The sequence below is a fragment of the Tenrec ecaudatus genome, chromosome 1 (assembly GCF_050624435.1).
Source record: "Tenrec ecaudatus isolate mTenEca1 chromosome 1, mTenEca1.hap1, whole genome shotgun sequence".
NCBI classification, from domain to species: domain Eukaryota; kingdom Metazoa; phylum Chordata; class Mammalia; order Afrosoricida; family Tenrecidae; genus Tenrec; species Tenrec ecaudatus.
This window is the reverse complement of record NC_134530.1, coordinates 164,601,422-164,627,081: the sequence shown is the minus strand read 5'-3', so window position 1 is coordinate 164,627,081 and position 25,660 is coordinate 164,601,422. Positions and strand designations below refer to the sequence as shown.

General features: G+C 55.4%; 1 protein-coding gene across 3 annotated transcripts in view; it reads left to right on the top strand.

Annotated features, from left to right (window-relative positions):
* KCNN3 (potassium calcium-activated channel subfamily N member 3) overlaps positions 1-25,660 on the top strand; it is a 194,719-nt gene that overhangs the window by 147,320 nt on the left and 21,739 nt on the right. For 2 of the 3 annotated variants that reach the window (XM_075562542.1, XM_075562552.1), the window contains exons 4-6: positions 10,857-10,901; positions 13,860-14,001; positions 20,840-20,950. In XM_075562542.1, coding sequence (XP_075418657.1) covers positions 10,857-10,901; positions 13,860-14,001; positions 20,840-20,950 — 298 coding nt within the window. The remainder of the gene's footprint in view (positions 1-10,856; positions 10,902-13,859; positions 14,002-20,839; positions 20,951-25,660) is intronic. The other variant, XM_075562547.1, reaches the window with a different exon arrangement.

Below are 25,660 nucleotides of genomic sequence, written 5' to 3'. Positions count from 1 at the left end.
CTGTGAGGCGGCATCCACTCGATGCCACTGAGTTTGGCTTTTGGTGTGAGTGGTCCCGGATACAACTGCAAGGGAGGGTTTCTGAGCTTCTGTGTGCAGAAGGGAAGCCTGGGCTGAGCAAGGTGACAGCCTTACCTGGCCCCCACAGCCAGCAGGTGGCAGGATGGGGAGGGATCCCTCATCTGGTGGAGTCCATGTCCTCCCTGTCCACCTGCCCCCTGCCCGCCACCCCAAATGCTGAGGGAGACACATTTCCCATGGGAGCAGGGCTTCTTCCAAACAGATTGTTTCCCTCCGTTTGTGTGCATTTTATTAAACATTTCCAAATCAGGAAACATGGAAATATTTTTTAATAAGAAGAAAGAAAACACGGCAAATTGAGAAACTGACTCAGACGGGTTTGCCAGATGGGCCATCTGGTTTTTAATTTAATAACCATTTGGGGGGGGCGGCACTCCCCTTTCCTGAGAGCGGACCGTGGAGGGGACGGCAGCTGGCTTCCCTCACACAGGGACAGCCTAGCTCAGGAAGCGAGGAAGAAGAGGCACCAAGAGCAGAGACGCCCACCCTGAGGACAGCTTCTCCCACCCCGCCAGTGGAGCCCACGCCAGCTCCCAGCGACCCTGCAGGGTGGGGTGGAGCTGCTGCTGGAGCGTCCCGAGGCTGTGACTCTCCACGGGACCACACAGCCTCGTCTTCCTCCTGCAGAGCGGCTGGTGGGTTTGAACCGCCGACCCTGCTGTCAGCGGCCCACCATGTAGCCACCTGGCCTCCTTCAGGAAAGCCGGGTTGGGGTTAGAACTGACACTTCCCATCCGTGGCCTGCAGAGGGGTTGTATCCAGATAGGTGACAGCAGCCAGATGTCCCAACTCTGCCTTCCCGGTCCTAAGTCTCTGTGTGACACTACCTGAGGAGACACACCTGCCACCACCTCCTCTGGGAGGAGAAGTGACGAGCCCCGGCCGAGAGAACAAGCCGTGCCGTCTGGCGGTGACGAGTCCCGGCGCGCTGCCTGAGAGTCGGCGCGTTGAGGCTGGTGGCGTTTTTCTCCCCTTTTAAAAATATCGGAGGCCTTGCGCTCAGGCTGTTAGTTCTTGGGGCTGGAAATAAAAGACTGCATTTAGGTTTGCCACGGAAAGAGCCAGGGCGGTCACCTCGAAGTACCTGGGAGAGGGCCGCGTCTTCTCCACCTCAATCCCAAGGCCAGCTCTGGAGGAGGGGTCAGCCGGCGTCCACGGGAGTGGCGCGGACGGAGGGAGGGACTCGGTCTAGGGTCATGGAGTCACAGGCCTGTGGTCAGCCTGAGGGCACGCCTTCAGAGGGCTGTCAGGGAAATATCTTCTCTCCCTGGGTCGCTTGCTGTCAGGTGGCCCGTAGCTGGAAGGAGCCATTGGAAATGCCTGCAGCACAGCATCAGTGGGCCTGCAGCTACCTGGGAATTCCCTTCCTGCTTTTCACACACCACAGCGAGCTCCTTTCGGTCGCTCCTGAGGAGCGTTCGCCACACTCTGCAGAAATGGGGAGTTCACCCCTTGCTCTCCAGGAAGCTGGGATTGTGCGCTCCTTAGGAATTACATCCCACTGGAGACCTGGACAGCATGAGAGGGAGGCGTAGGAATGAAGCCCCTGGACGTGGCGAAGACGGGGTCGCTTCTTAGGCGCTCCGCTGTGGGCTGGCCATCGCCCATGGCACACTTGGCCCCCCGCCACCCTCCTCCTGGCAGTGACTGGAGCGGGCGCTTTGCCAAGCCAGGACAGGTGGCCCCCACCTGGGCACCCAGACGCCGCGCCCTGCTCTCCACAGCTGCCATTGTTCACAATCAGAAACATACGGGGATCTTCCACTTGCCGTGAGACCTTAGGTCCCTGCCTCTCGGAGCCCTCCATGGCTTCGCTGCCTTGTGGGTAGCAGGCCTCGTCCTGCTGGCCGGCCACTGCAACTCCATGGGACTCTGCATGCAACAAACGGCTTCCGAGCACTGGGCTTCGGGCCGAGTCCTTGGGCGGTGCAGAGGGCTAGGCGCTCAGCTGCCGAGTGCAAGATTGACAGTCCCAGTCCACCTTGGGGCGCCCTGGAAGAAAGGCCTGGCAATCTACTTCAGAAAAACCAACCCTGGAAAATCTAGGCTGACCTGCATGAGGCCTCCATGAGTGGGGGACGTGTGAACACGAAGTATTCCAAGTCCTCGGATACGTCCGCTGGTGAGAGACACTGCAGAGAGAAGCGATTCAGGAAGGGAGGTGGGACCCATTGGGTGTGGGGAGCAGCCATGGGAAAGCCCTCTGAGAAGCTGACATTTGAGCAAACAGCTGAACCTCTCTGCGGCTGGCACCCTTCCAGGACAGAGCAAAGCAACGCAAAGGCTCAGAGACAGAGGGCAGACTGCCGGTCCACAGAGCTGCACAGGCGGCTGCAGCCGAGTGGGCGAGGGGCCCCCGGGAGACGAGCCTGCAGCCCAGGAGCACGCGATGAGGGAAGAGGTGGCCAAGCTGCAGGCCCTCGGGGGGCCACAGACTCTGACCTTTGCTCTGAGTGAGGAGGGAATTTGGTGGCTGCGTGGAAATGGGCACAGTCTGCTGTTCTTTTTTGTAAAACGACTCTTTCCCGGAGTTTTAGAAAGGATGGCTTCATCGACATCTACCTGGCGCATCGCACACTTGAACCGTGCGGTGGTAGGAAGAAGGCCTGTGAAGTCATCGCCACAGTCTGCCTCAGTGTCTTCTCGTGCCCGTCCCACCCTCCCCTACGCAATTACCACAGTTACCGTCCCTGCAGCTCTGCGGAGCCTGGATTTCATACACAGAAACGCATACAGAACACAACAATGACGGAGAAAAACCTCAATCAAAAGGGAAGCAGAAAACATGAAAACCCCAAACAACTTTAAAATGGGTCCAAAGGGAGAGCCGGGGATAAAGTGTTACACTGTAACCTCGCTCCCTGCCTCACAGCGAAACGACTCACACCTCTGGGCTGTGGGCAGAGGGCATTCAGCGGAGGCTCAATCCACGTGGGGACTTTACTGTCCTTTCCATGGCAACATACATAGCCAAGGAGCCCAGGTGGTGCTGTCAGGTAAGCACTGGGCTGCGAACTTCAAGGTCAGTGGTTCAAACCCACCAACCGCTCCGCAGGAGAAAGATGAGGCTATCTGGCACCATACAGATTTACCGTCTCAGAAATCCTCTATGGCGTCTCTCTGGCTCCATTTCTACATGTACCGCTCATTAACGTTGGGAACCTGCTTCGTGTTACCTCACCGTTATGCCTGTACCCGGGGGTGGAGGCTGGGGTGCAGGCAGCCCTGTCAGAAGGGATTAAACCAAAATACTGGTGGAGTTTTTGTGCAGCGTTTCATCGTTAGTCACACCGTGAGTTCATGCTTCATAGTTACAACAGCAAGAGCCTTTTTCATAAGCCCCATGTACACGTATGAGCAGGCTTAGCAGGCTGAAAGTCTTTGCTGATTTCCTTTGTGAACCTCTGATCGTTCCGATCCCCACAGTGACAAGTGCAGAGACGCTTCGCACCACGTGACCGCATCTCGGCCCTGAAGCTGTTTCCTGGCTGCTGGTGGTTTTACCGTTTGCCATTTTGTCACGGTCTCTGGCATTTCAGTCACAATGTTGTGCTACTTAGTATTTGTGAACCATAAATCGGTAACTTTTTTGAGTGAAGTTGTCCTTAAGGGAAAGAGGGAGAGAAAAAGAGTAAAAGAGACTTCCATTCAGTTGTTGATAACATTGTAACGGTTAAGGTTGTGCCTCAACATAGAAAGCCTTTACAAAGCAATTTTGTTGTGAGTACTGGGATATGTGGAGCCCTGGGGACCCTGTGGGGAAAGCGTTAGGCTGCCGACGGTGAGGTCAGTGATTCAAATCCACCAGCCACATGGCAGGAGAAAGACGAGGCAGTCTGCTCCCATGAACACCACGGCCCAACAAACCCTACTGGGCAGCTCTGCTCCGCCCGGGGCGCTGCAGTGTCCCCACAGCAGGGCACTCACAGTCCATGTGGAAACCACTGGGCACGTGGCGTGGTCTTCCTCAAACACAGGAGACTAGAAATGGCTTAGGACCCAACCATCTCTCGACTCGTACACGCCCCAAAGACATGGAGGGATAGCTGCCCTGCCCATGTTTATCCCAGCACTGTGCACCGTAGCAGCCGACAGGCCCGTTGGGGGAGGAATGGCTAAGTAAACTGGTGCGCGCACACAGTGAGACACTGTGCACCCCTATGGCATCATGGTGAAACTGTCGAACGTCTCGTGCGTGACCTGGGCGAATCTGGAAGACAGTACGCTGAGCCAAGGTTGTCCATCCCCTAAAGACGCACACTGTAGGAGTTCGTGCTTAGAAAAGAGGGGCCCGTGAGCTACTGCACTAGGAAAGCCCGTCATGCTAATGAGGGCCACGGTCTGCCACCTGGTTCCAGCACTGTGACTTTGGACTCTCTGGTCCTTACAGCGCTCGCCTGGGCTTGTAGAATTATATCATCAGTTTGGACTCACTCTGATAACTCTTGTTAAGAACGCTCTGCTTGGAATAAATGTTGTTTAAGTAATTGGGTGAAACTGTGGTTTTGTTTAATGGTGGCTTCTTCGGTCTTACACTTTGAATGGCTCACCCCGGCTGGCTGGCCCACTGGCCGCAGAGAGGAGACAGACAGGAGGGAGCTGGGAGGGAGGGACTATGGGCAGGCATGGAGAGCTCAGGAGGGAAGTGACAGGCCCAGGGCCGGGACGAGGGTGGTATCAGGAACAGTGATGTGAAGCCATTAGATTCAGGGGGTGGTTTGAAGGTGGCATCGAACAGGATTTATTGACCAGAGATGAGAGATTTGCACTGGTTAAAACTACACGCAGAGAGGTGGTCGTTCCCCTCGGCCGTGTCTACTGTCATCTCTCACTCCGCGTCCCACGGGACTGCCTTTGTCCCAAGGACGAAGCCCCAGGCAGGTCCTTGAGGGGCCGTGAGACGCCTCTATCCGTGTCCTGCATCGAAAGTTGACAAGGCGCTTCCACATCCCTTCTCTCCACAGCCTGTGAGACGGGCGGGGCGGGCATTATGATGTCGTGCTTCCCTGAAGAGAAGACAGATCCTGAGACAGTGAAGTGATTTGTTGAAGGTCACGCCATTAGCGTGTGAAAGGCAAGATTTCAGCTCCAGATTCTGGGTCTGTCTGCTCGCCGAGGCTCCACATACAGGCATGAGATGTCAGTAAGGGCACAGGAAACAAGAGCAGTGGCGACTGAGTCAGATGCAAACCAGGGCGACCTCGTGTCTTTCCAATTAAACCGTGCGCCATAGGCTTGTCAAAAGTGAATTCTTTCAAAAGTAAATTTTTTTTTCAAAAGTCAATCACCAGGTCTTTTGCCTTGATACCTGTGATTGGACTCGAACTTGCAACCTCTCAGTTAGTGGCCAAGGATGTTAACCACTTGTACCAACCGGGACTCTGGCACAAGAAAACCGGCATATCTCTAGTGTGCTTACGTGCCAGTCCCTCTTTTCATTGCCTCAGACATACCAACTCATTCACCCCTCACAATAACTCTGTGAGAGTTGGCGGAAGTATTTCCCTTTAGGTGGGATGAGGAGGAGGCCATGAACACACTAAGAGGCAGAGCCCACGTTTAAACACAGTGGTCCCAGCGCCTCTGTCCAACCCTGGTATCGGACCCCTCGGAGCCGCAGAGAGGTGGTGCAGATGCAGGTAAGTGCTATGGAAGGTGGAGGCAAAGAGATCACTTTGGCTGGGAAGGTCAGGATGAGATCTGAGCTCAATCCTGAAGGATCCAGTGATGATGAGGGAACTAGACCAGAGCGGCTCAGACCAGTCAGGCTCAGAGCGAGGTCTACGTAACACATGAGTTTAGAGCACAACTGCATGGAAGAGACCAGAACGTGGGTCATGGCAGCGTAGTCATGAGACGGGGAGAACAGCCAGGAGAATATGCCACGGAAGCCACGGAAGCCACAGAAGGCTAGACGTGTTCTAAGGAGGAGGGGGACCCACAGGGTCACAGGCCACCAAGGAGCCAAGTGAGATGTTGTTGGAGAACTCAGCAAGCATGGAGACCGGTGGGGGCAGGAATGTGAGGAAAGGCGCTGAGGGATGGCTGGGAGGTGAGAGGAAAGCTATCTAATGAGTGTTAGCTATCAAGAACTTGTCTCTGAAACCTAGGGGGCTGGGCCTCCACGCTTTGAACCCCACAGCCCACCTCACCGCCTCTGAGGCCAAGGCAGGTCTGCTCCGTGTGCCCTGCTCCAAGGACAGCTCTGTGCTCTTCATGTCAGACTGCAGATGTCGCTCCGGTGGCCTGCTTGCTGACTGCAGAATTCCAAGAGGCAGAGAGTGGGTGGCGGTGGCGGTGGGTTTTTCCATTTCTTTCTCTGGCCCCTTCCGTCTAAGCCGGGGCGTCGTCTGCTATGATAGCCGATTAGATCCCCTGCCACTGAATTCACCTCTTTAATCAAAGCTGCTGTAGCCATGCCCTTGTTGAGAACTCTGGGACGCATGCTCTGTTTGTACAGCGTATGTTTTTTCCAAGTACTTGAATACTGGTTTCAGTTTGCACGAGTCATTTTTAAGTTCATCTCTTTTCTCTCTCATCTTACTGTAAGCGACGAGGAGAAACCACTCTGCCCCTTTAAGGTCCTGCTTAGAAATCCAAATTCATCCATGACAAGTTCTACGATGTTCCACCAGAAAGTGCTAAGACACACCTTCAAATTAAACTGAAGAAACTTAAAACAAGACCACAAGAGTCTAGATCCACGACTGAGTACATATCGCCTGGGTTTAGAGGCAGTCTCAAGGACAGCCCTGCACGTAGGCCACTAAGGACCAGACCCGACAAGGTGCGGGGGGACATCAAGGGCAGCAGCCATCAATAAGGAAGAGCAAGACAAACCCACAGGGCTTACGAGACTGTAAATCTTGACAGGAGCAGACAGCCTCGCCTTTCTCCCCTAGAGAAGCCGGCGGGTTGGGAGAGAAGAGCCCACGTGGGAGTCAGAAGAGACCCTGACACATGCCAAAGCACCGGAAGGAACGGAAGATTCCATCGGACAGTTCTAGTGGAACGTGCACAGACCCACAGCTAGAAAGGCAAACGGGAAGAGCGCGCGGTGCTCAGCATCTCTCGGGCTGAAGACACTGAAGGAGAAAAAAAAAATTAAGCCTCACGTTGCGAGACTGAAGGCACCGCTGGGCAAGATACTCGACAATGCAAGAGACAGCAAAAGAAGACCTTGGGAGGAATAAACAGAGTCACTGTGCCACAAAGAACTGGTCAGCGTGAGGTCATGGGAGGAGGTGACATCGGGATCAAGAACCAATAGCACGGAAGGTCAAAATCCAAGCTGCACCGGAAAGCCCACGTCCAGCGAGCAGATTCTCATAGCCACCCTCCCGCAGGGTTCCTGAGGCTGTAAATCTTTACAGCAAGAAACAGTCTGCACTGAAGTTATTGGCAAAGAACAAGGTTCCGGGAATTGCTGAAATGCCAATTAAGATGTTCCAGTAGAACCCTGGGTTACTGTCTGTCTGCCTGTCTGTTGGCGTGACAGGTTACAGCTACAGTCAAGAAGCTAAGTTCTTATTAATCCAGAGAAAACAACTCCAAACTAAGCCCAAGAAACTTGTGGCACGTTGACAAAAGTTACTCCGTGGAACAGCCGGATGGGAAAGCAGCAAACAGCCACAGTTGTTCCACAAATGCACAGAGCACCGTGATGTGCTAGTCGCCGGGAGAGAGAAAAAAAAAGCTACAGAGATGGCTGTCACCCAGGGCTCGACAAATAGGCCAATGGCACAAAATAAAGAGCCCTAAAATAGCCCCATTTCCAAATGGAAGCCAAGATCTCTCATTGAAGGTCAACGGGAAGATGCATCTGTATGAAAATGGAGGTGTATCCCTGCCTCACACCATCCACAGAATTAGATCTAGGTGAAATAAACGTTTAAATGTGAAAGGTAGGACTTTTAAACATTAAAAAAAAAAGTTATGGCTTCGGGTAGGGAAGGATTTCCTTGAAAATGCAAACAAATCACTAATTGCAAATGAACAGGCTGGTTGAGTCAACTACAGTCGAATTCAAGGCCCCTATTCATCAAAACGAAGCCCTGATGGGGTGCGGGTTAAGGGTGGCCTGCTAAGGGAAACGCCATATATACTCAGCAGCTGTGCCGGGGGAGGGAACAGTGCCGTAGAATAACCCATCGGGTTCCGTTTCTGTTACTGCACAGCAAATGGCCCCACAAATAGAAACCGACACAAGTAGTGCTTGCACCTCAGTTCCCTCCACGGCCATGAAGTGTACACAGGTACGGGAGCTGACTTCAGCTCTCTCCTGAGACTGTAGCCCAGCTGTTGGCCAGCATCTCGTCTCTCGGCTCTTCTGAACAGCTGTCTGCCCACAGGCTCACTCACACGGCAATGGGCAGCCTCTGGAACCTTGCCACGTGTGCCCCCCACTGGATCTCCTCCAGGCATGGCCGGTGGCTTCGCCCAGGGAGAGTGATCCAAAAACAGGAGCAGAAGAGCACCCAAGGCCGAAGCTGGGGCTTCTTAGGACTTCCTCTCCGGAGTGAGAGCCCACTTCTCCATTCTTCTCCATTCATTTGTTAGAAGCTAGTCGCTGGGCTCCGCCCACACTCAAGAGAAGGGAATTACCAGGATCCTGGGGGTGCTTGGGGACCGTAGTAGGGGTACACTGAAGCTGTATGAGTGCAGTCTTATAAAGTCCAGAAACAGGCCAAACTAATTTAGGTACACTGCTTAGCCAGACCTGCATCCTGGGAAGCACTGGGACAGAAAACAAGGAAATGTTCAGCATCAAATTCCATTCCGCGTCACAGTCAACTCCGGGGGGAGTGGGGGGAGGGGGTGCAGGGGAGGGCGGCTGAGAATGCAGAGAACACATAAGTAGGTTGAGGCTCGAGGATGAGTCTTAAGCTTCATCACTTCCTTTGGGGACATCTAGCTCTGATTTCTTTTTTTTCATTCCTTTGGTTTGGGTTGGTGCTTGACGGCTATCCATGCGTACACTTGTATGTGGTGTTTGCTGTCTCCCACCAGCCCCTCCGACTGACGCTTCTCCAGAGGCAACTGCTTTTTACCTCCTCTTGCTCATTGGCTTTCAGCTTTGACCTCCGTGTCTCTCATTAACATGCTTCCATGGCTGCTTTTTTGATGCTCCGGTGTTCAGTCTTCCCTGTTCCGTCCCCACTGTGAGAGATGAGGATTTAGCACCTTACCCTCCCTTCCAACGCTTCCTGCCCTCCCCCCCACCCCACGCCCCGCACCCCAGCCCAGCCTTCCATGATTGGGGTGAGATCAGGAATCAGTGTGAACGCGAACTCGTGAACTCATCAACCCGCAGTTGGTTCTACTCAGAGTTTCCTGCAGAACTTCTTGTTTGTCTCTCTGTTCTATCTCCTGGTGGCTCCAGCCTGGACTGGTTGCTGTCCGCACCTGATACAAGGCTATCACGCAAGGACCTCCGTGTCCCACCCTGTGGACCTTCCTTCATATCCCAGGCCTTCCCCCCTCTTGGTTTACCCCTTTGTTTCCGCTGAAGCTTCTTCTCCTGTGACTTCCTGGAACAGGCTGGCTGGGAAGTGAATCTTCCAGAGGCTTGCACACCTAAAAATATCATCATCCCAACATCAGGTTTCACTGATTCTTTAACTAGACCTGAACTTCTGACTTGGACATTTTCCTTCCACGTTTTGAAGCCTTTATTCCATGGCTTCTAGCTTTTAGTGTGGCTGGGGAAAAAAGCCCCAAGTCATTCTGATTTCTGATCCTTTGTACTTGACCTCTTCCCCCGCATCCCCACCCGCTCGGAAAGCCCTCTTCTCTTCCTCCCAGGGTGCTCTGAAGTCCCAGTGTGGGTCTATTTCCATCAGCTGTGCCCTGGAGACGGTGGCCCTTGATCTAGAAACGCGTGTCCTTCAGCGCTGGGATTTGTAAAGATGATTTCTGATGATTTCTTCTTTTCTTTTGTATGTTCTTCTCCTCTCTCCCTTTGTCCACCCCCTCACTCACCCCAGCTCTCTCTGATCCTACTGGAAAGGCTAGACTGATTCACCAATTTTCTCCTCTTTCTCTTCTGCTTTCCATCTCCCGTTCCGTCATCTGCAGCCTTCTGGGAGACGTCCTCAACTTATCCAAGTCCTTCGCGCATATTGTGTTGGATCACATTCCATTCGTGTTTCGTGGATACGACATCTTATTTTATTTCTTCAGACAGTCGTTGTAGGATGTTTGGTTTGGTGGTTTTTTGCTCCCCCTCCAAATGTTCTTCTCTCTGCATATCTGTGTTTGATCCAAAATACTTGCTTTGTGTTTATTTGATTCAGTCTGTGTTTGCAATGTCAGAGCCCTCCTTCAGAGGCCCATAAACCCCTGAGTGTCTGCTTCTTTTTAAAAGTGGGGAGCTAACCTCCTGCCGGTTTGAAGGGATTTGAGGAAGGGCAAGCGCAGGGAGCGTGTGTCAGCCACCGCTGTACCCAAGCCCGTCGCCTTCTGTACCTATCATTCATCACCAAGTATTAAAAAGTGGAGAGGGAAAACCCCAGCCCACACCCTGAAGATACATGCGTGCTTAAAGTAACTATCCCCGTCGGGGCAAAGGAAAACTACACCCTCTTCTCCTCGGCCTTTAGAGAAAGAAAAAAAACCCATGGCACTATGCCTCCCCAGCCCTACCCCCCGCCTCAAAAAAATTCTCTATAGCAAAAATAGCATGAGATTAGTATGTGAGTTTGTGAAATGTGTAAACCACTCTAAAACTGTGAATAGGTCTGGAAACAATTTCTCCCTCCTCTCCACTCCCACAGCCCTGAATCACCAGCCTGGCTTTCGCGCACATCGCTTCCTGCTTGGTGAGTTCCATGCGCGCTTCATCTCCATGACGATACTCCAGGCCCCTGGAGAGCAGGGTCCCTGGCTGACTCATCTGGGCCTCCCTTAGAGCCCCCGCCAGAAGGGACGTGGCCGAGACGAGCCAGATGAGGGGTGATGGGCAGCCTCTCCTTCGCACACAACATGAGCACCCATGGGTGTCAGATGGCGAACGGCGAAAAGACCCACCACCGCCGTCAAGGGAGCCAAGAAAACAAAATAGAACCCTGAGCCCGGCTCCCACTTGGGAACAAGAGACAGATGGTCTCTTCGGGTACTCTTAATCCCACTTTGGATGGACGGGATAGCCCGTGGCCCCGGGGCCAGGCGAGCAGCAGGGTAGGCCTAGTGGAATGCGGGAAGGCAGCCGTGGAGGCCCGTGCGCACAACGAAGCTAATACTCTACACAGAACCCCATGTTCGGCATTCAGGGCTCTCTCCGCTTCGCCTTGGCTTCTTGAACGCCCTCCTGTCCGGGGCCTGCCCTCTTTAATTAGTCTTGCAGGGAGTGTCTATAAGAGTCATTCTTCAATAGCAGGTGTCTCATGTCCCTTCCTGGTCCAAGGACTGAGTGAAGCCCTTTTATCCCCGTATCCAAGCGCTCTTCAGCCCTTACTTCAAGCCAGCCTCCCGAGCCCCTCTCCGTTCCCCTCCTAGGCCGCTCCCCCTGCTTTTTCCATGTATAAATCTCTGCCCCCATCTTGTTCCGCATGTTGTGTCCCAGGCTGATAACATCTGCTTCCCCTCAGAAAGCAGCAGTGAGTGCTGACATTTTATGGGCGCTTGCTCTGCGGCAGCGATCGTTTCGCATCGTCCTCCCATCAGGGGAGAAGGACACGGAATGGCAGGGAGGTAACGGCCCTCGCCCACAGCCACGGAGAGTGGCGGAGCTGGTGCTTTAACTAGGGCAAGGCAAGGTCAAGACCAGCTGCTCACTGCCTCGCTCCCAACCCGCTTCGACCTCGTGCCTGAGCCTGGCTCCACTCGTCTCTCCCGGGAAATGACTTGGTGCTTGACCGAGGCCCTGGCTCTGACCCTCCAGCTCCAGCTTACATGCGGCTGGCTTGTCGCGTGGGCCCCTTGCGACGCCTTCACGCTCAGCCTGGCACTGACGCTCACTGCTTTGCAGACTCTGTGCAGCCACGGTCTGCCACCAGAACGGGCCACTGCCTCCGTCCCTCCCTGCCGTGAGCTCCATGCCGGGAGTGTGGGGGCTTGCCTGGGCCTGAGGCCGAGCAGGGCAGAGTGCCTGCCAGGACTCAGGGAAGCGAGGATCGGGCCAGGGAAGGCAGGTGTCTGTGCACAGCCTGATAGACCTGGACCTAGGCAGACCTGCTGGTTCAGAGTCAGGGCAGACCCTGTCCCAGGGACCAGAGTTAGGCACCACTAATCCATCCTACTTATAATGTGGCCAAGGGACTTGGCGCCCACCAGAACAAGCAAAGGACCTCAGGGTAGCCATAGGACGGGCGGGGTTAGGGAACAAGGGGAGCCAGTGGGAGAACAGATGAGGCCACCTCTAGTGATGGGGAGAGGCCCGAGGAGTGACTCATGGGTCCTGCAAGGGCCGGTCTGGCTGCTCACTGAAGGCTGCTGCTGGCCACCTCCCACCTGGCTTTACACATGTGCTTCCTACCTGGCCACCTAACCTCTGTGCTCCACCTCTTCCTACATCCTGCCTACCACCTGCAGGCCACTCTTCCCAGCAAGCTGTGTCAACCTCGCCAGCTCCCTGGCTTCAGAATCTGGAACAGTTCTCCAGGCCTCTAAGACCAAACCCGGACTTCTTATCTCAGAATTCCAAGATCTTCCAGAATCTGACCCCCTCATCAGCCCTCCGGCCTCCAGCTGTGGCCAGGCCACCTGCTGTACCTGAGGGCCCACCCTTTCCCTTGATCTGGTTCCCCAAAGCATCTCCTCTAAATCATCTTGGGGGGGGGAGATGTGTGTGTCACGTTTATGGCCCTCCCTTCCTGTCCCCAAGGAGCCCTGGTGGCACAGCGATTACACATTGGGCTGCGATCCACAAGGTCAGCAGTTCGGAACCACCAGCAGCTCTGCAGGGCGAAGACAGGGCTGCTTACTCCCATAAACTGTTGCAGTCCCAGAAACTCACGGGGGCAGTTCTACCCTGCCCTGTGGGGTCGCTGTGAGTCAGCATCCACCCAGTGGCAGCGCGTGAGTGTGTCCCCAGGTGCCTTGTCCACCCGAGTATTGTGTCCTCGGCAGGCTGAGAGCCCCTGAGGCCAGGGCTGGGACCTGTTCATGTCTGGATTTCAGTGCTTGCCACCGAGCCTGGCATGAACTGGCCTCTGTGTTGGGGAGAGAGGAGGGGGCGGATGGCACTGCCGCAGAGGCCCTGGTGGTGATGTGTTTCAGCGGGTTCCTTCAGAGCAAGCCCCATCCAGCTCCCTCGCACACCCCCTACTCCCACCCCCCAGGGTCTTCCTCTGGAAGCAGCAGCCGCCACATCCTTCCAGGCACCGTGGAGTTGCCAGTCCTGGGGTCCACCAACCTTCTTACAGGATATTACTAAATGTCCTTGGTGATTTTGGGGGGGACATTTCCCCTGTTGGGGAGCTGGTGATCCCAGAGGCATCACACCCACCTACATTTAGACCGTCGGCCGAGAGGGGAAGTTTTCCATTTTATTACTGCATGATTTCATCCAAAGCTTTTTATCGACGCCAAAAGGATGTCTCCAGTACGGTGCAGATCATGAGCAAACACTGTCTCTGGAGCCGGGCTCAGGATGGGGAGGGGGAGGGGGCGGGGCACGGAGGAGGGGGCCACGCTCAGCAGCCTGGAGTGATGTGTGTGCCACTTGACTGCTGTCTGCTCCTCACAAGGCCTCCTTTCCTCTCCCACCTCCAGGTTTGGTCGCAGCCTCTCCTCCGGGAACGGCGGTTCAAAGACTAACACCTGTGTTCCCTTGGCAGGTACCATGACCAGCAGGATGTAACTAGTAACTTTCTGGGCGCCATGTGGCTCATCTCCATCACATTCCTTTCCATTGGTTACGGGGACATGGTGCCCCACACGTACTGTGGGAAAGGTGTCTGCCTCCTCACCGGCATCATGGTGAGTACCCCCACCCTTCCTCATGCCCTGCTCACCCCGCAGAGCCCCCTATTTGGTGCGCAGAGGTGCCTCCCAGTTGGGCGGGCAGAGAGGGGGTGGCTGCTAGCCAGCAGGCCTGTGTGCGTGTCCTTAAGCCTCAAGGCCAAGTGTGAAGTCCACGGCCGGTCTCACCTGTCATGTGCTGCTTTAAGTCAGGATACGGCCCTGGCGCTGGACTGTGCATGGTCCTGTCACAACCTAACAAAAGCAGATGGCAGAGCTGGCCAGGGTCAGGTGGTCCTTTCCCCACTCCCACTCCCAGGGTGCACCTGGGCATGCAGCTTTGTCCCCCGCCCCAACCAGGGCACCATTTCTGGTGGATTCTGCTGGGACTCACAGAGGTGGGGATGGGGCGGAGCCCTGAACCCACCTTCAGAGGCCTGAGTCCCGGCCGGGAGCTCAGGCAGCTGGGTTGGTCGCTGGTTTAGTTTGGCCCCCTGGTCTGGACCGCTCTGGGCTTCCCCAGTCTTCAGCTTCCACGCATGCACTGTCAGTCACTCATGCACAGAGTCACGCACGCAGAGTCAGCGTCACGCACGCACAGTCACGCACACACAAACTCAGGCACTTTTGCCATTTCTGCATTGTGAATGGGTTGGGTGGGCCACCAAACTGCAGAACCAGGGTCTGATTCCTTCCTGCTGCCCCTGGCCATGCACCCTGGCTGAAACCCCAACCTACTGACCTCAGTGTCCCAGGGAGCTGAAGGCCTGCGGGCGCTGTGCTCAGGCTCCCGATGAGTACCAAGGGAAGCCATTTCCTTGTCAGCCAATAGGGCCCACACGCTGGCCCTGTGCGTGGCCCTCTGCGCCCCATCCCCTCGGGTCGTGGTCCTGCCAGGGCGATGAGGACCCTCGTCCATGGAGTGCTGTGAGTCCTGGGCTGGCAGCCCTGCTCTTGGCCTTCTTCCAGAATCCTAGAACAGAGAGGGTCCAGTGGACAGGAACCAGCGGAGGCTCAGGGATGCATAGCCGTGGAGTGGGAGGTGGACAAGGTGTTTGTGGGCTGTTTTATGTCTCTGTGGGGGATAGTACAACTCTCCCCAAGGCAGCCCTCTCCCTGAGTGCCCCCACGCACCACCACCCCAGAAGCGGAATGCCTTCCTGGAAACCAGAATCCTCCCTGTTGGCTCTTCCTCACATCTCATTCAGCAACTCCATTTCTCCAGGAGAGAAAACACCCGTCCTTCTAGAAGGGAAATGATTCTCTTTGGCAATAGAAAGGGGGGGAGGTATCTCTTCCTCCAGGGTCTCAGTTAACACCTCATGGCCCTCGGGCGCCCCCGCCTATGCAGCCCTTTCCCCCCCTCCTGTGGGACTGGTCTTGGTGGCAGGAGGGTCCCTTCCTCTGGGGTGGCCTGTGTGGTGAACTGGCTGGGGCCCCACAATGCCACCCGGGGGGTGGACACAGCCATCTCCCTCTTCTGAGTAAAACCCGGAGCAGACACATGTGAGTGGGCAGATCTTGAGGGAGCAGTGAATGACACAGGTGTAGCCTCAAGTTTGGGATACCCCACGGGCCAGGGTAAGAATAAACAGCTCCAATGGTTAGTAGGAGTACATCTGGCCCAACTCCAGCTACCACCAGGAAACCAGGGACAGTCTTTCTGCCAGAGTGCCACAACACCATGCCCGGTAGCCAAGCCTTCCCTGTGCCCTCAGAGCCACTCCTGGGGGGGGGGGGCACCCTCAGCCAGGGCAGGCGCGGAGCCCAGCTGCCCAGAGATGGATGGGCCCTGCCGGGAGGCTCTTATTCTTCAAGCCCAGCTAGTCTCCCTCTCTGTGTGTGCCACATCCAAGCAATAGCCCCGCTTCGCAGCCACTTCCCTGGCTCCCTGGATCCCCTGCCTCTCTGGGCGGCCCCTGCTCAGGCAGAGCCCCCTCAGTCCCATCCCCTTCCCCTGTGTGGGCTCCCAGCCTTCCAAAGGCAGCGAGCGCCCCCATCTGCTTGGTGCCGGCTCTCTCTTGGATAGCTCCTTGGCAGGGAAGGTTTCATTCCTTGTGGAGAGAGGTGCTATCAAAGCGGAAAGGCCAAACAGATGACGGGGGTCGTGGGGGATGGGGGGGATACCCACCTTCAACAACGTAACACAAAGACCCAGAGCACAGGTTTTTCGTGTCTTTCTGCATAAACAGGTACCTTCCTGCTCACAGAAGCGGGCTGCGTCCCTCCACCACCGCCAGTGGTCTCCGCCAAATGACGGACGGTTGCCCGCTCAGGGACCAGCCACCAAGAGGAAACTTTGGTGGCAGTTTGTCCCTAACAAATGTGACTCTTATCTAGCTGAGTCACTCCTTCCAAGGGCTTCTCGTGGCTGAGACTCCTGCCCCCCCCCCCCCAGCCTATGTATATCTCCTGATCATTGCTGCCAGCGCCTTGACTCAAGGTAGGGCTTCCTATTTGGTTACCATGGACACCACCAAGGCCAAAAGCGAGGCCCGCTTGGGAAGGGGGGAGGAAGGATCTGTGTGCTCGGCTGTAAATAGTCTTAATCATTGTTTTCTCTTGGCGATCCCGGTACCGGTGTAATTGTCAACCATTAAGCGGGGCGCATGATTGCCCGAGCGACTTGACATTGCTGGCACAGACCCCACGGCTCTGAAGGATTTTACCCGCACAGGCAGACCCAGCAGCCACATTCTCCCCATGGAGTCTCCCTGACAACAGTGCTGACCCCCGAGAGGGAAAATGCCGTCCCTATGTAGGACCCAGGATTGCAGCCAACAGTGAAAGCTCCAGGCGGACCTGCCCTGGCCATTGGGCTCTGCAGGCATCGGGCAGATGGGGGAGCACCACCCTGCTCCCCAAGTCCTTTCTGTAGTAGTATCCCCATGGCAGCAAGTCACTTCCTGGAGCCCGACTCCCTGTGTGGAACCCGCACTAGTTAGAGACAGGGAGACAAAAGCTACCCAGCGGTCTGCGGGGCGGCAATGCTCCCCCACCTTCCCACCAAAGGCTCCATGAGAGAGGCCTCTCTGCGCTGCAGAAGGAAAGTGATGAGAGACTCAAAGGTAGCACACACTGAGTCATGGGGGGGGGGGGGCGCTCAGCAAGACATCTGCTTAATGTCAGGTTTGGAGAATGAGCCTCTCCCCCAAAACACCTTGGTTTCAAACCAATTGATGTTATTTTCGTTGTTCCATGGAATCCGTTGCAGGAACAGAATCCAACTGTAAATCCTCCCGGCTTCCCTCCTCCATTTGTCACTTTCATTTATGTTTTATTTTATTTCATGCTTCTTTAGTTAAGAACACCTCATTCTTCTCTCTGCTCCCCCACCCCCTCCCCTTGGGAGGCTTGTTTTTCCAGCTTCTGTGGTTCTCCAGCTGGAGAACAGAGTGGGAGGAGCCACTTGCAGGAACCCAGGCCTCTGAGGGGGGGGTCCAAGGCTAGAGAGGAGTCGGACCAGTGTGCGCCCACCCCCACCCCCACCCCCAGTTGCTCCCTTCTCTGCTCGCTCTTATGTGTCCTGCTGCCAGAGCACCTGGGGGGCAGGGGTGACCTCACCGAAGGTGAGCCCTCCACGGACCAGAAATTGGGCCCAGAAGACCCAAGGACTCACAGCGGGTGTCAGCTGTGATGCAGAAGCTGGTTCATCGGAGACCTGGATTGGCTCTATGGTCTGACCCCACAGAGGTCCTTCCTGCCCCCCCCCTCCTCGCTTGCCCCCTCTGCCCACTACTCATGTCTATGACGCCACACGGGAACTACAGGAGTACCCTGCCATGCCCGAACCTCCAAGCCCCTGGCAACCTGTCCCTGAAGGCCAGCCTGCCTCATGACTGCACCCCAGTGCTTCCAGGCGGCGAACGTGGCCCACTGGCCAGAGCCGCTCAGCTCCTCTAGGCACTACGGCCAGTTGTCGTGCCAACAGGACCACAAAGCTATCACCCCTTACAGATGACCGTAGAGGGTTGGTGGGGGGTGGGAGTGGGGTTCCTACAGTAGGTCCTCTGTTTCCTCTAAGATTGACCATGAAGGTCAGACTCCAGTCTTACACCCCTCGGTCTTTGTTCCCTCCTCTCAATTCCACCAGCTCATCTTTCTCCTCATTCCTCCTGCCCACTTCCCCTCCTCTGACCCAGGCTGTTTAGGATGCATTTCAGCTTGTCCCTCTCTGTCTCTCACACACACACACACACGCACACGTCCACGCACTGGAGAGCACCAGCTGTCCTGAAGTCAGCCCCGAAGGCTGCCGGGACCTGACCCCTCGGCACGAGGTTGCCTCTCAGTGGAAGGGACCAGGTTAGGCTTCATGAGTGGCGACCTCCCGAATCCCAGTTGCTGGATTTTCTAAAAGCAACAGAAAGCTGGGAGCCTCTCCTGCTACCTCTTCAGGTTGCGGGGAGAGGTGAGGACGCCAGCATCTTCCAGAGAAGCACCCACAGGGATGTCGGTCCTCTTTATCTGGGGAATGTCCTCACCGTCCTGCCTCAATGCAGAAATGTATCTGGATCTCTCCTAGCTAAACCCTGGTTTCCCAAGGGAAGCCCTATGCTGGGCAGTCTGGACTGTAAATCATGACGCAGCCACGGAACACTCCCGCTCACCGAAAACCAGACTCCCTGAGGCCGACTCAGAGCGACCCTACAGGACAGGGTTGGACTGGCCCTGTGGGTTTCTGAAACTGTCATTCTTCACACTCTACAGTAAGGATGCTGGAGGACGGTGACTTAAATCCCCAGAGTGGCCAGAGAGGCTTCCCTCCTCAGGCTTGCTCTGTTCTCAGCCTGGGAGCCCAAAGCAGAGTCTGGACCCAGAGGCCACTCCCCGGCGCTCCGTTTTTAGCACAGTGATATGGCCCCCACTTTGGGGCTTCCGTCCCTGAGTCCCTTGGGGCCTTCTTATACGGAAGATGCGTTCTGCTTGCTGTGGTTGGTGGAAAGGGGACACATGTCTCCCTTGTCGGGCAGCTAGCCTGGCTAAATGGACGAGAGCCACCGGCCCGGCTGTCTAACGGCCCATCTCCTCCGCCGTCTCCTGCTAGTCACAGATGCCCAGGAGACACAGGCATCTCTCAACGAGGGAGGAAAACGAGGTTGGCAAAGGGAAGTCGACAACAGACTCCGGTCTTGTCACTGCATTGTGCTGGACGTGGCTGCATGACCAAAGACACCAAGGGACGTGAGGGGCTTTCCGTGGTGGCGCTCACGAAGGGCTAGAGGAAGCATTGTCCACATTGTCCAGGCCCCAGACAAAGCAGGCCAGCCTCTGACCGACAAGGGGAGAGTCTTGCGGATCTGCCCGTGGGCGCACCTCCCAGCCCTGGTGTAGCGGCCAAGGCCACCCTGAGAACCAAGCCCACGGCTGCTGAGTCGATTCCGCCCCAGCTGCAGAGGGAACATGTGGGTGTCTGCGCTGCACACATTTTGTGGCACCCCCTAAGGCCAAAATCGTGCCGGTGGATTGGTGACATCCGGTTAAACGGGGCTCTGAGACTTTAATGCCTGTGACAGCTGAAGGGACAGACGTTTGGCCTTCGTAAGCGTCTCGTGTCTGTCCATGAGTGGGAGTCTGGGAAGCCCAAGGCCTGGTCTGCAGGCAGCAAGCGACCTGAGAGTGAGGCCGGACATGGGCCAACAGAGCTCTCTTCTGAGGCCCAGGGCGGGCAGAGTGACTCCCTCCTTCCCCGGGTACACAGGCCAGCGAGCAGCCCCTGAGCAGAGGCCCGGGGAGTGGGGAGCCCCTCTGCTCCCTCAGCTCATTTTCCAGGCAGCCTAGCGTGGACCCCCAAGGGTGAGATAGCGTGGGCCCTGCCATTCTGGAGACTCCTGCAACCCTGCTTCTTCCTCGCACCCCTTCCAAGTGCTCCCCCGATGGACACAACAAAGCAGAATAGCAGCACTATTCCAGGAAGCTCTCTGGGCCGTCTGCGACTGTGTGTACACTCTGCTCTTCTGCACCGAGGGTTGCTGTCGGGGGTGGGTGCCGGGCCTTCCAATGAAGGAGGGCGAGACGCTGCCCGGTGCTGAGTCGTGCCAGACCTGCGGGCACAAGCCGACCCGGGGCTGAGCTTAGTCTCTGCATGTGCACAGGCAGGCGGCTCCCAGGGCTCCTTCTGGAAGACCATCTACGGGGCTGGTGGCTGGCCTCTTCATTGGATTCTGTCCATGGAAACTCCGGGCCAGCACACTCGTGCTTCTGCAGGGCCTTCTTGCATCCCGAGCTCCCTGCGTGCCGCATGCCGTTTGCACGTGCCCTGAAAGCAGGAGGCTGAACTCCACCCAGTGTGTCCGTTAGGAGAGGTCTGGCCAATCGCCTTCCATACAGATGATGGCCAAGAAAGCCCGATGGGGCACTTCTACTCCGTACGATATGAGGTTGCCAGCAGTGGGAATCAACTTGAAGTCACTAGGTTTGGGTGGTTCTTTGTTCAGGAGGGTGCAAGGAATCGAGGGAGGCTTTGTCTCCTCCCCCCTGGGCCCACTGTTCTGGGGGTGGCACTAGGGTTAGATGCACCGGAAGGCAGGGGGGCACGTGTGTGTGGACCCTCTGCCCTTTTCTCCACTGCGTGGCCTGGCAGGGCCCCCGGGGATTATCGATTTGACTTTCTCAGCCTCCCTTCCTTATCCTGACCGAGAAGGGCCAGGAAGTTTGAGCAAGACCCTTTCTCTCAGAGGTCAGCTGTGGAGCACAAGCCAGAAGGTGCTGGTCTCCACAGCTGGGTCTCCACCAACCAGGCAGCCCCCTCCCCCAGGAAACACCCACTGCCGGCGCGGGCCTCGGGGCACTTTCTCCCGGGCCTGGGCTCTGAGTGATGTGCTCTCTCCTTTCTGTGTCCTTGCTGTCCCCACAGGGTGCAGGCTGTACTGCCCTCGTGGTGGCCGTGGTGGCCCGGAAGCTGGAACTCACCAAAGCAGAGAAGCATGTCCACAACTTCATGATGGACACTCAGCTCACCAAGCGGGTAAAGCACCTGGGGCCCACGGCCCCAGGGGGGATTGGGGGGGGCTGGGGGGGCTGTCACCCAGCACTGCTATCACAGGAATGCTGCATACAACCTGTGTCAGTCCGGGTAGACTAGAGAAACAAGTCCCTAGACACACTCGTAGGTACATGAGACAGAGCTTTAGGGAAGTGTACTGGAAAGACGAAAGAGCTTTTTGTAAAGAGTAAGTGTACAATAAGAAAACATAACCGACCAGTCAGATCAAGTCCATAAGTCGGAGATTAACCCATATGTCTGATACCGGTCTATAAATTCCTCTTCAGACTCACGTGAAACATGCAATGACGCCAAGTGTAGGAAGATCACAGGCCAGTGGGTGGGAAGTCTTGTGGAACCAGTGGCAGTAGGAACATCTCAGTGCTGGTGTGGGTCTCCATGTGGCTCCTTCAGCTCCAAGGCTCTGGTGGCCACCAGTCTGTCTCCATGTGGCTTGTCAACAAGGATGTCTCACGGGGATTGAGGATCCATCCTGCCTTCAGCGAGCTATTTATCTCCTTAGCGTCTCCAAATGAGGTCATCCAGCTGCGACCTGATTGACAGGCTAGACTCCACCCCTTCACTCTGAATCCCCAAATTGACAACAGATGATGTCACTACCAGACAATCAAATGCATTTCCTCACCGTGCAGGGGGCTAGAGGCCAGACTTCAGGGCACCAATTGGAGGGGACACTTTCTCGCACTCTGGAGGAAGGCACTTGGTCTTTTCTGCGCTCCTGTCTCTGAGCGATTCCCACAAGGCCCGGCCTCCCTCTTTCCCAACTCCGCTTCTCTGCCCTGCTTGTCTGATCTCTTTCCTATCTCAAAAGAGCTGTCTGTACCTGCACCAATCTGGTCTCATTCACATAGCAAAGACCATCCCGTATCTAATGGGGTGATAATGGGCACAGAAATGAAGATTTACAGCCCAACTTGAGGAGTCAGGGCAGGGGGCAAGCTGGTCTTAAGAATACAATCCCCGGGGCAGGTGAGGGCGTACACAGAGGGCTGAAAGGGCCCGAGATCCCTGCGGCAGCCTCTCCACATGGGCGAAGCAGCCTGGCGCTCCACCGCGCTGTCATCTAGTAACTCATTGTACATGGTGCAGGCGACCAAATAACCCTAATCATTACGTCTGTGGCATACAATTTTGTCACCCGCCCCAGGGCTTAATGGTGCCAAAGAAATCACCCACCGTGAGGTAAATGTTTGTTGATGCCCAGAGATTTCCGTGGTCCTCAATAGAAAGCGCTACAGTGCCTTAGAGGCAATGTTGGAAACATAACTAAAGCCAATTCTTTAAAAACAAAAAATGAAGAAGAATCATTCCAGTGGAGCCCCAATTCTGAAATCAGGGCGCTCATCAAAACATCATCTTCCATTCTCCCCCTACCCCTCCTTTGGGTTTTCTGGATAATATGCCTCACACATACCCTTCTGCAAATGGTTAGGAGGATGGAAAAGAGAAAATAAGGCAAGCCTGGGAAGATCATTTAGCTGCTAAAAGCCCAACACCCCACTGAACTGTCCAAGAAGCACAGACCCATTGGGAAGAGGCAGAAGCGAGCCTTCCAGGATAACCGCAGGCCAAATGAGCAAGGCAGGAGCTGTTTATTTAATGACAGCTTTGATGGAAAATTCTTCAGAGCTGCAGACAGCAGGATGGTCAGCAATAGGATTTTCTGCAAAACTCTCGTCTTTGAGATGAGAGAGACTGGGTGGGGTGGCGGGGGGTGGTCTTACCTCCAAGAGCCCTGGACTGGTGTTGGGGGGGGGGGCGGTCTTAGCACCCAAGACACGCCTTCTTTGTTTTGAGGACCGAAGTAGGTTAGAAATGCATGAGTAACCGAATGTTGATTTGGGTTTTTTTGGAAAGCTAAATCAACTCCTGGGTGATTCACGTTGCAGCCAGCGCAGTGCCACTGTGTTGGGCGTGGAGACAAAGGCAGGGAGGAGAACAAAAGAGAGAGAGAGAGAGAGCTCCTCCTGAGTGGGGAAGACAGTGGGAGAAGGCGCAGTAACCAAGGCCTCTCTGGGTTCCCAGCAGTATTATTTATGGTGTTTGTTGGTTCAGTCTTTGATTACACATATTGGGTTCTTAGAAGAGCCCCCACAGATGTTAAAACGGAAGTACTCGTGCGAATATTCCTATGTCGTCGTCGGATCCGTGGCCTGACGGGGGGCACCTCGTGGCCCTGAGCTGTGAGCTGGGCTAAAGGAAGCAGGGTCGGTAGGATGGAGACTGGGGAGGTCGAAGGCTGAGCCTGTGGCTGAGACCAGCCCTGTGCATTGTCACGCGGCCTCCGGCCTCTCGCCCCCTCTAAGCAGTAAGCCAAAGCCCGCTGGGCCTGAAGGAAATTCTATGAGTGATTGGAACATCCCATCCAAACACGCTAGCCATCATTCCTCCAGAACCTTCTCGGGAGCTGTTTTCCCAGCAAGAGGACGTGGGCCGCCTTCTGCTTCCTCTCCTTTGCTGGTTTTCAAGCCACGCAGACGCTTTGTATTCCATGTTATTCCTTTGTCCTCTCCACTTTTCACTCCGTAAATCAGACGCTGGAGGAAAATAAAGCCGAGGCGAGCCAGCTCCCTCGCCCGCCAGGAAAATAAACCATTTCTGCAATGTAATTGTAGAAGGAGATGAGATTGTGGCTGCTAATTTCAATCTTTCAAAAATAATTCTCCAATATCCTCCTCAAGCCCACTTGCTCCTCAAAACGTGCGGCTGGAAATCAAATCGATAAATATGTATCGCGTGGCAGGAAGCAGAAGGCACCTTGTTAATTGAATCACATCTCACTTTTCGGAGAACACGTAAATCTGTGGCGCTGTCCCTTTAATGTGCAATGTCTGTTCCCAGAGAAATAAACAACGCAGACGGGATGGTGCTTCCAGAGAGATGTGCAAACCCGCAGCGCCGGAGCTGCCGAGGGCTCCTTGTGCACATCGGACCTGAAGCGAGACCTGGGCTTGGTTGGCCTCCTGTGCTGAGGAACCCATTCTGACTTGCCCCCAAGAGAAGCCCCCCACCCCTTTCTTCTCCTGGGATGCCCACTCACTCCTCTGCCCTCTCTCAGTGTCTCCGTATGTCCAGCTGGAGGAGGGGCCAGGGGGCGGGGCTCCTGACTCAAAGAGATGCTAGGCTGGGCAGATTCAGAAGATCACTCCGGACTCTCAGAGAAAGCTCCAGCCGCCGTGGTCATTGTTGTTAGTTGTCTTACGGTTGCTTCCGACTGGGAGTGACCCCTCTGTGCAGAGTAGGACCACTCCAGAGGCTTCTGCCAGCTATGACCTTGTTGGAAGCACATCCCCAGCCCTGTCTCCTGAGGGCCCTCTGGGTGGGTTTGAACTGCCAGCCTTTTTAGCTGAGGGCTTCACCAAGCAAACAAGTTGCCTTCTTAGTCAATTCCGATTCCGAGTGGCCCCTGTGTGTTAGAGCTGTAGCCTGATGGGAGGAGGTCCACAGTGCAGGTGGGCGGTTTTGAACTGCCAACCCTGAGGTTAGTAGTCAAATGCAAACCGTTTGTACCGCTCGTGGAAGTTGCCAATAGTGGCCTCCTAGCAAACCTCCCAGAAGTGGACAGCTGGTCAACTGAACAGATAGGTACAATCTCTGAGTTGCATAAAACAGAATCGTGGGGCCATCGTGGGAGGTGTACACGGATGCGAAACCTTAATTCTCCAAACGCCGAAGTACAAGGAAATGGAATGACTGAGACTCGAGAACCCCAAGAGGAGCCCTGGGGACGTCGGAAACTCGCAGCAGCAGTTCTCTCCTGCCCTATAGGCCACGGAGTCCACATCAACTCAATGGGTGGGGTTGGGTTTGAATATTAACCCAAGCAGCTACTCCAATGTCGGCAATTCAAAATCACCAGGTTCCTCCTCAGGAAGAGTCTCAGAATCCCACAGGGGCAGGTCTTCCCTGCCCAACAATGTCCTATGAGTCGGGATTGACTCAATGGCAGAGAGTTTGGGGTGGTGGTTGATTTTTTGGTTGTGGTTTTGGTTTTCGAGACTCCTTAACTGACAGCTGGTTAGGTGGGCACTAAAGTGTGGTCCCAGAGCAAGTTTTAATCTCTTTAACATGTATCAACGACTCAGCTGAGCATGTATCAGGAAAGTCCATTCTCCCCAGGAGGGGGGATCTGTTCTCACCCCCAAAAGCTCTGTCCCACCAGGCTGGATGCCACCTTTCTCCCGCAGTGGCCACAGAAACAGAGAGCCTTTGAAGCAGAAAGATGCTGTGGGAAGAACAGGTCCAACTCAGACAAGAAAACTCAGGCCTGAAGCTGACTGTAGCTCCGGGGGCCCAGGCCATGATGGGGGGCTTCTTCTCAGCGGGTAGGCAGCCCTCCAGCCACAGCCCAATGCGGTTTTCAAGGGGGCAGTTGCTTCCAACTCAAAACAGAATGGTGGTTAGGGCCCCAGGCCTGCTGGAGAACAGAAGCCAGTTTAACCCGAAAATGTCCCAGCACACACACACACACACACACACACACACACACACACACACACTCTTAAATCCATTCCAACGTTCCAACTCATGGCCCTGTCATGTGCGCCCAGGAAAACAGCTCTCTCTAGAGCATTCAAGTCTGCAACCTTTCAGAAGCCGGTCACCAGCCCTTTCTTCTGAGCTGCCCCTAGATACATTCAAACCACCAGCTTTCTGGTTGGGATTCAAACC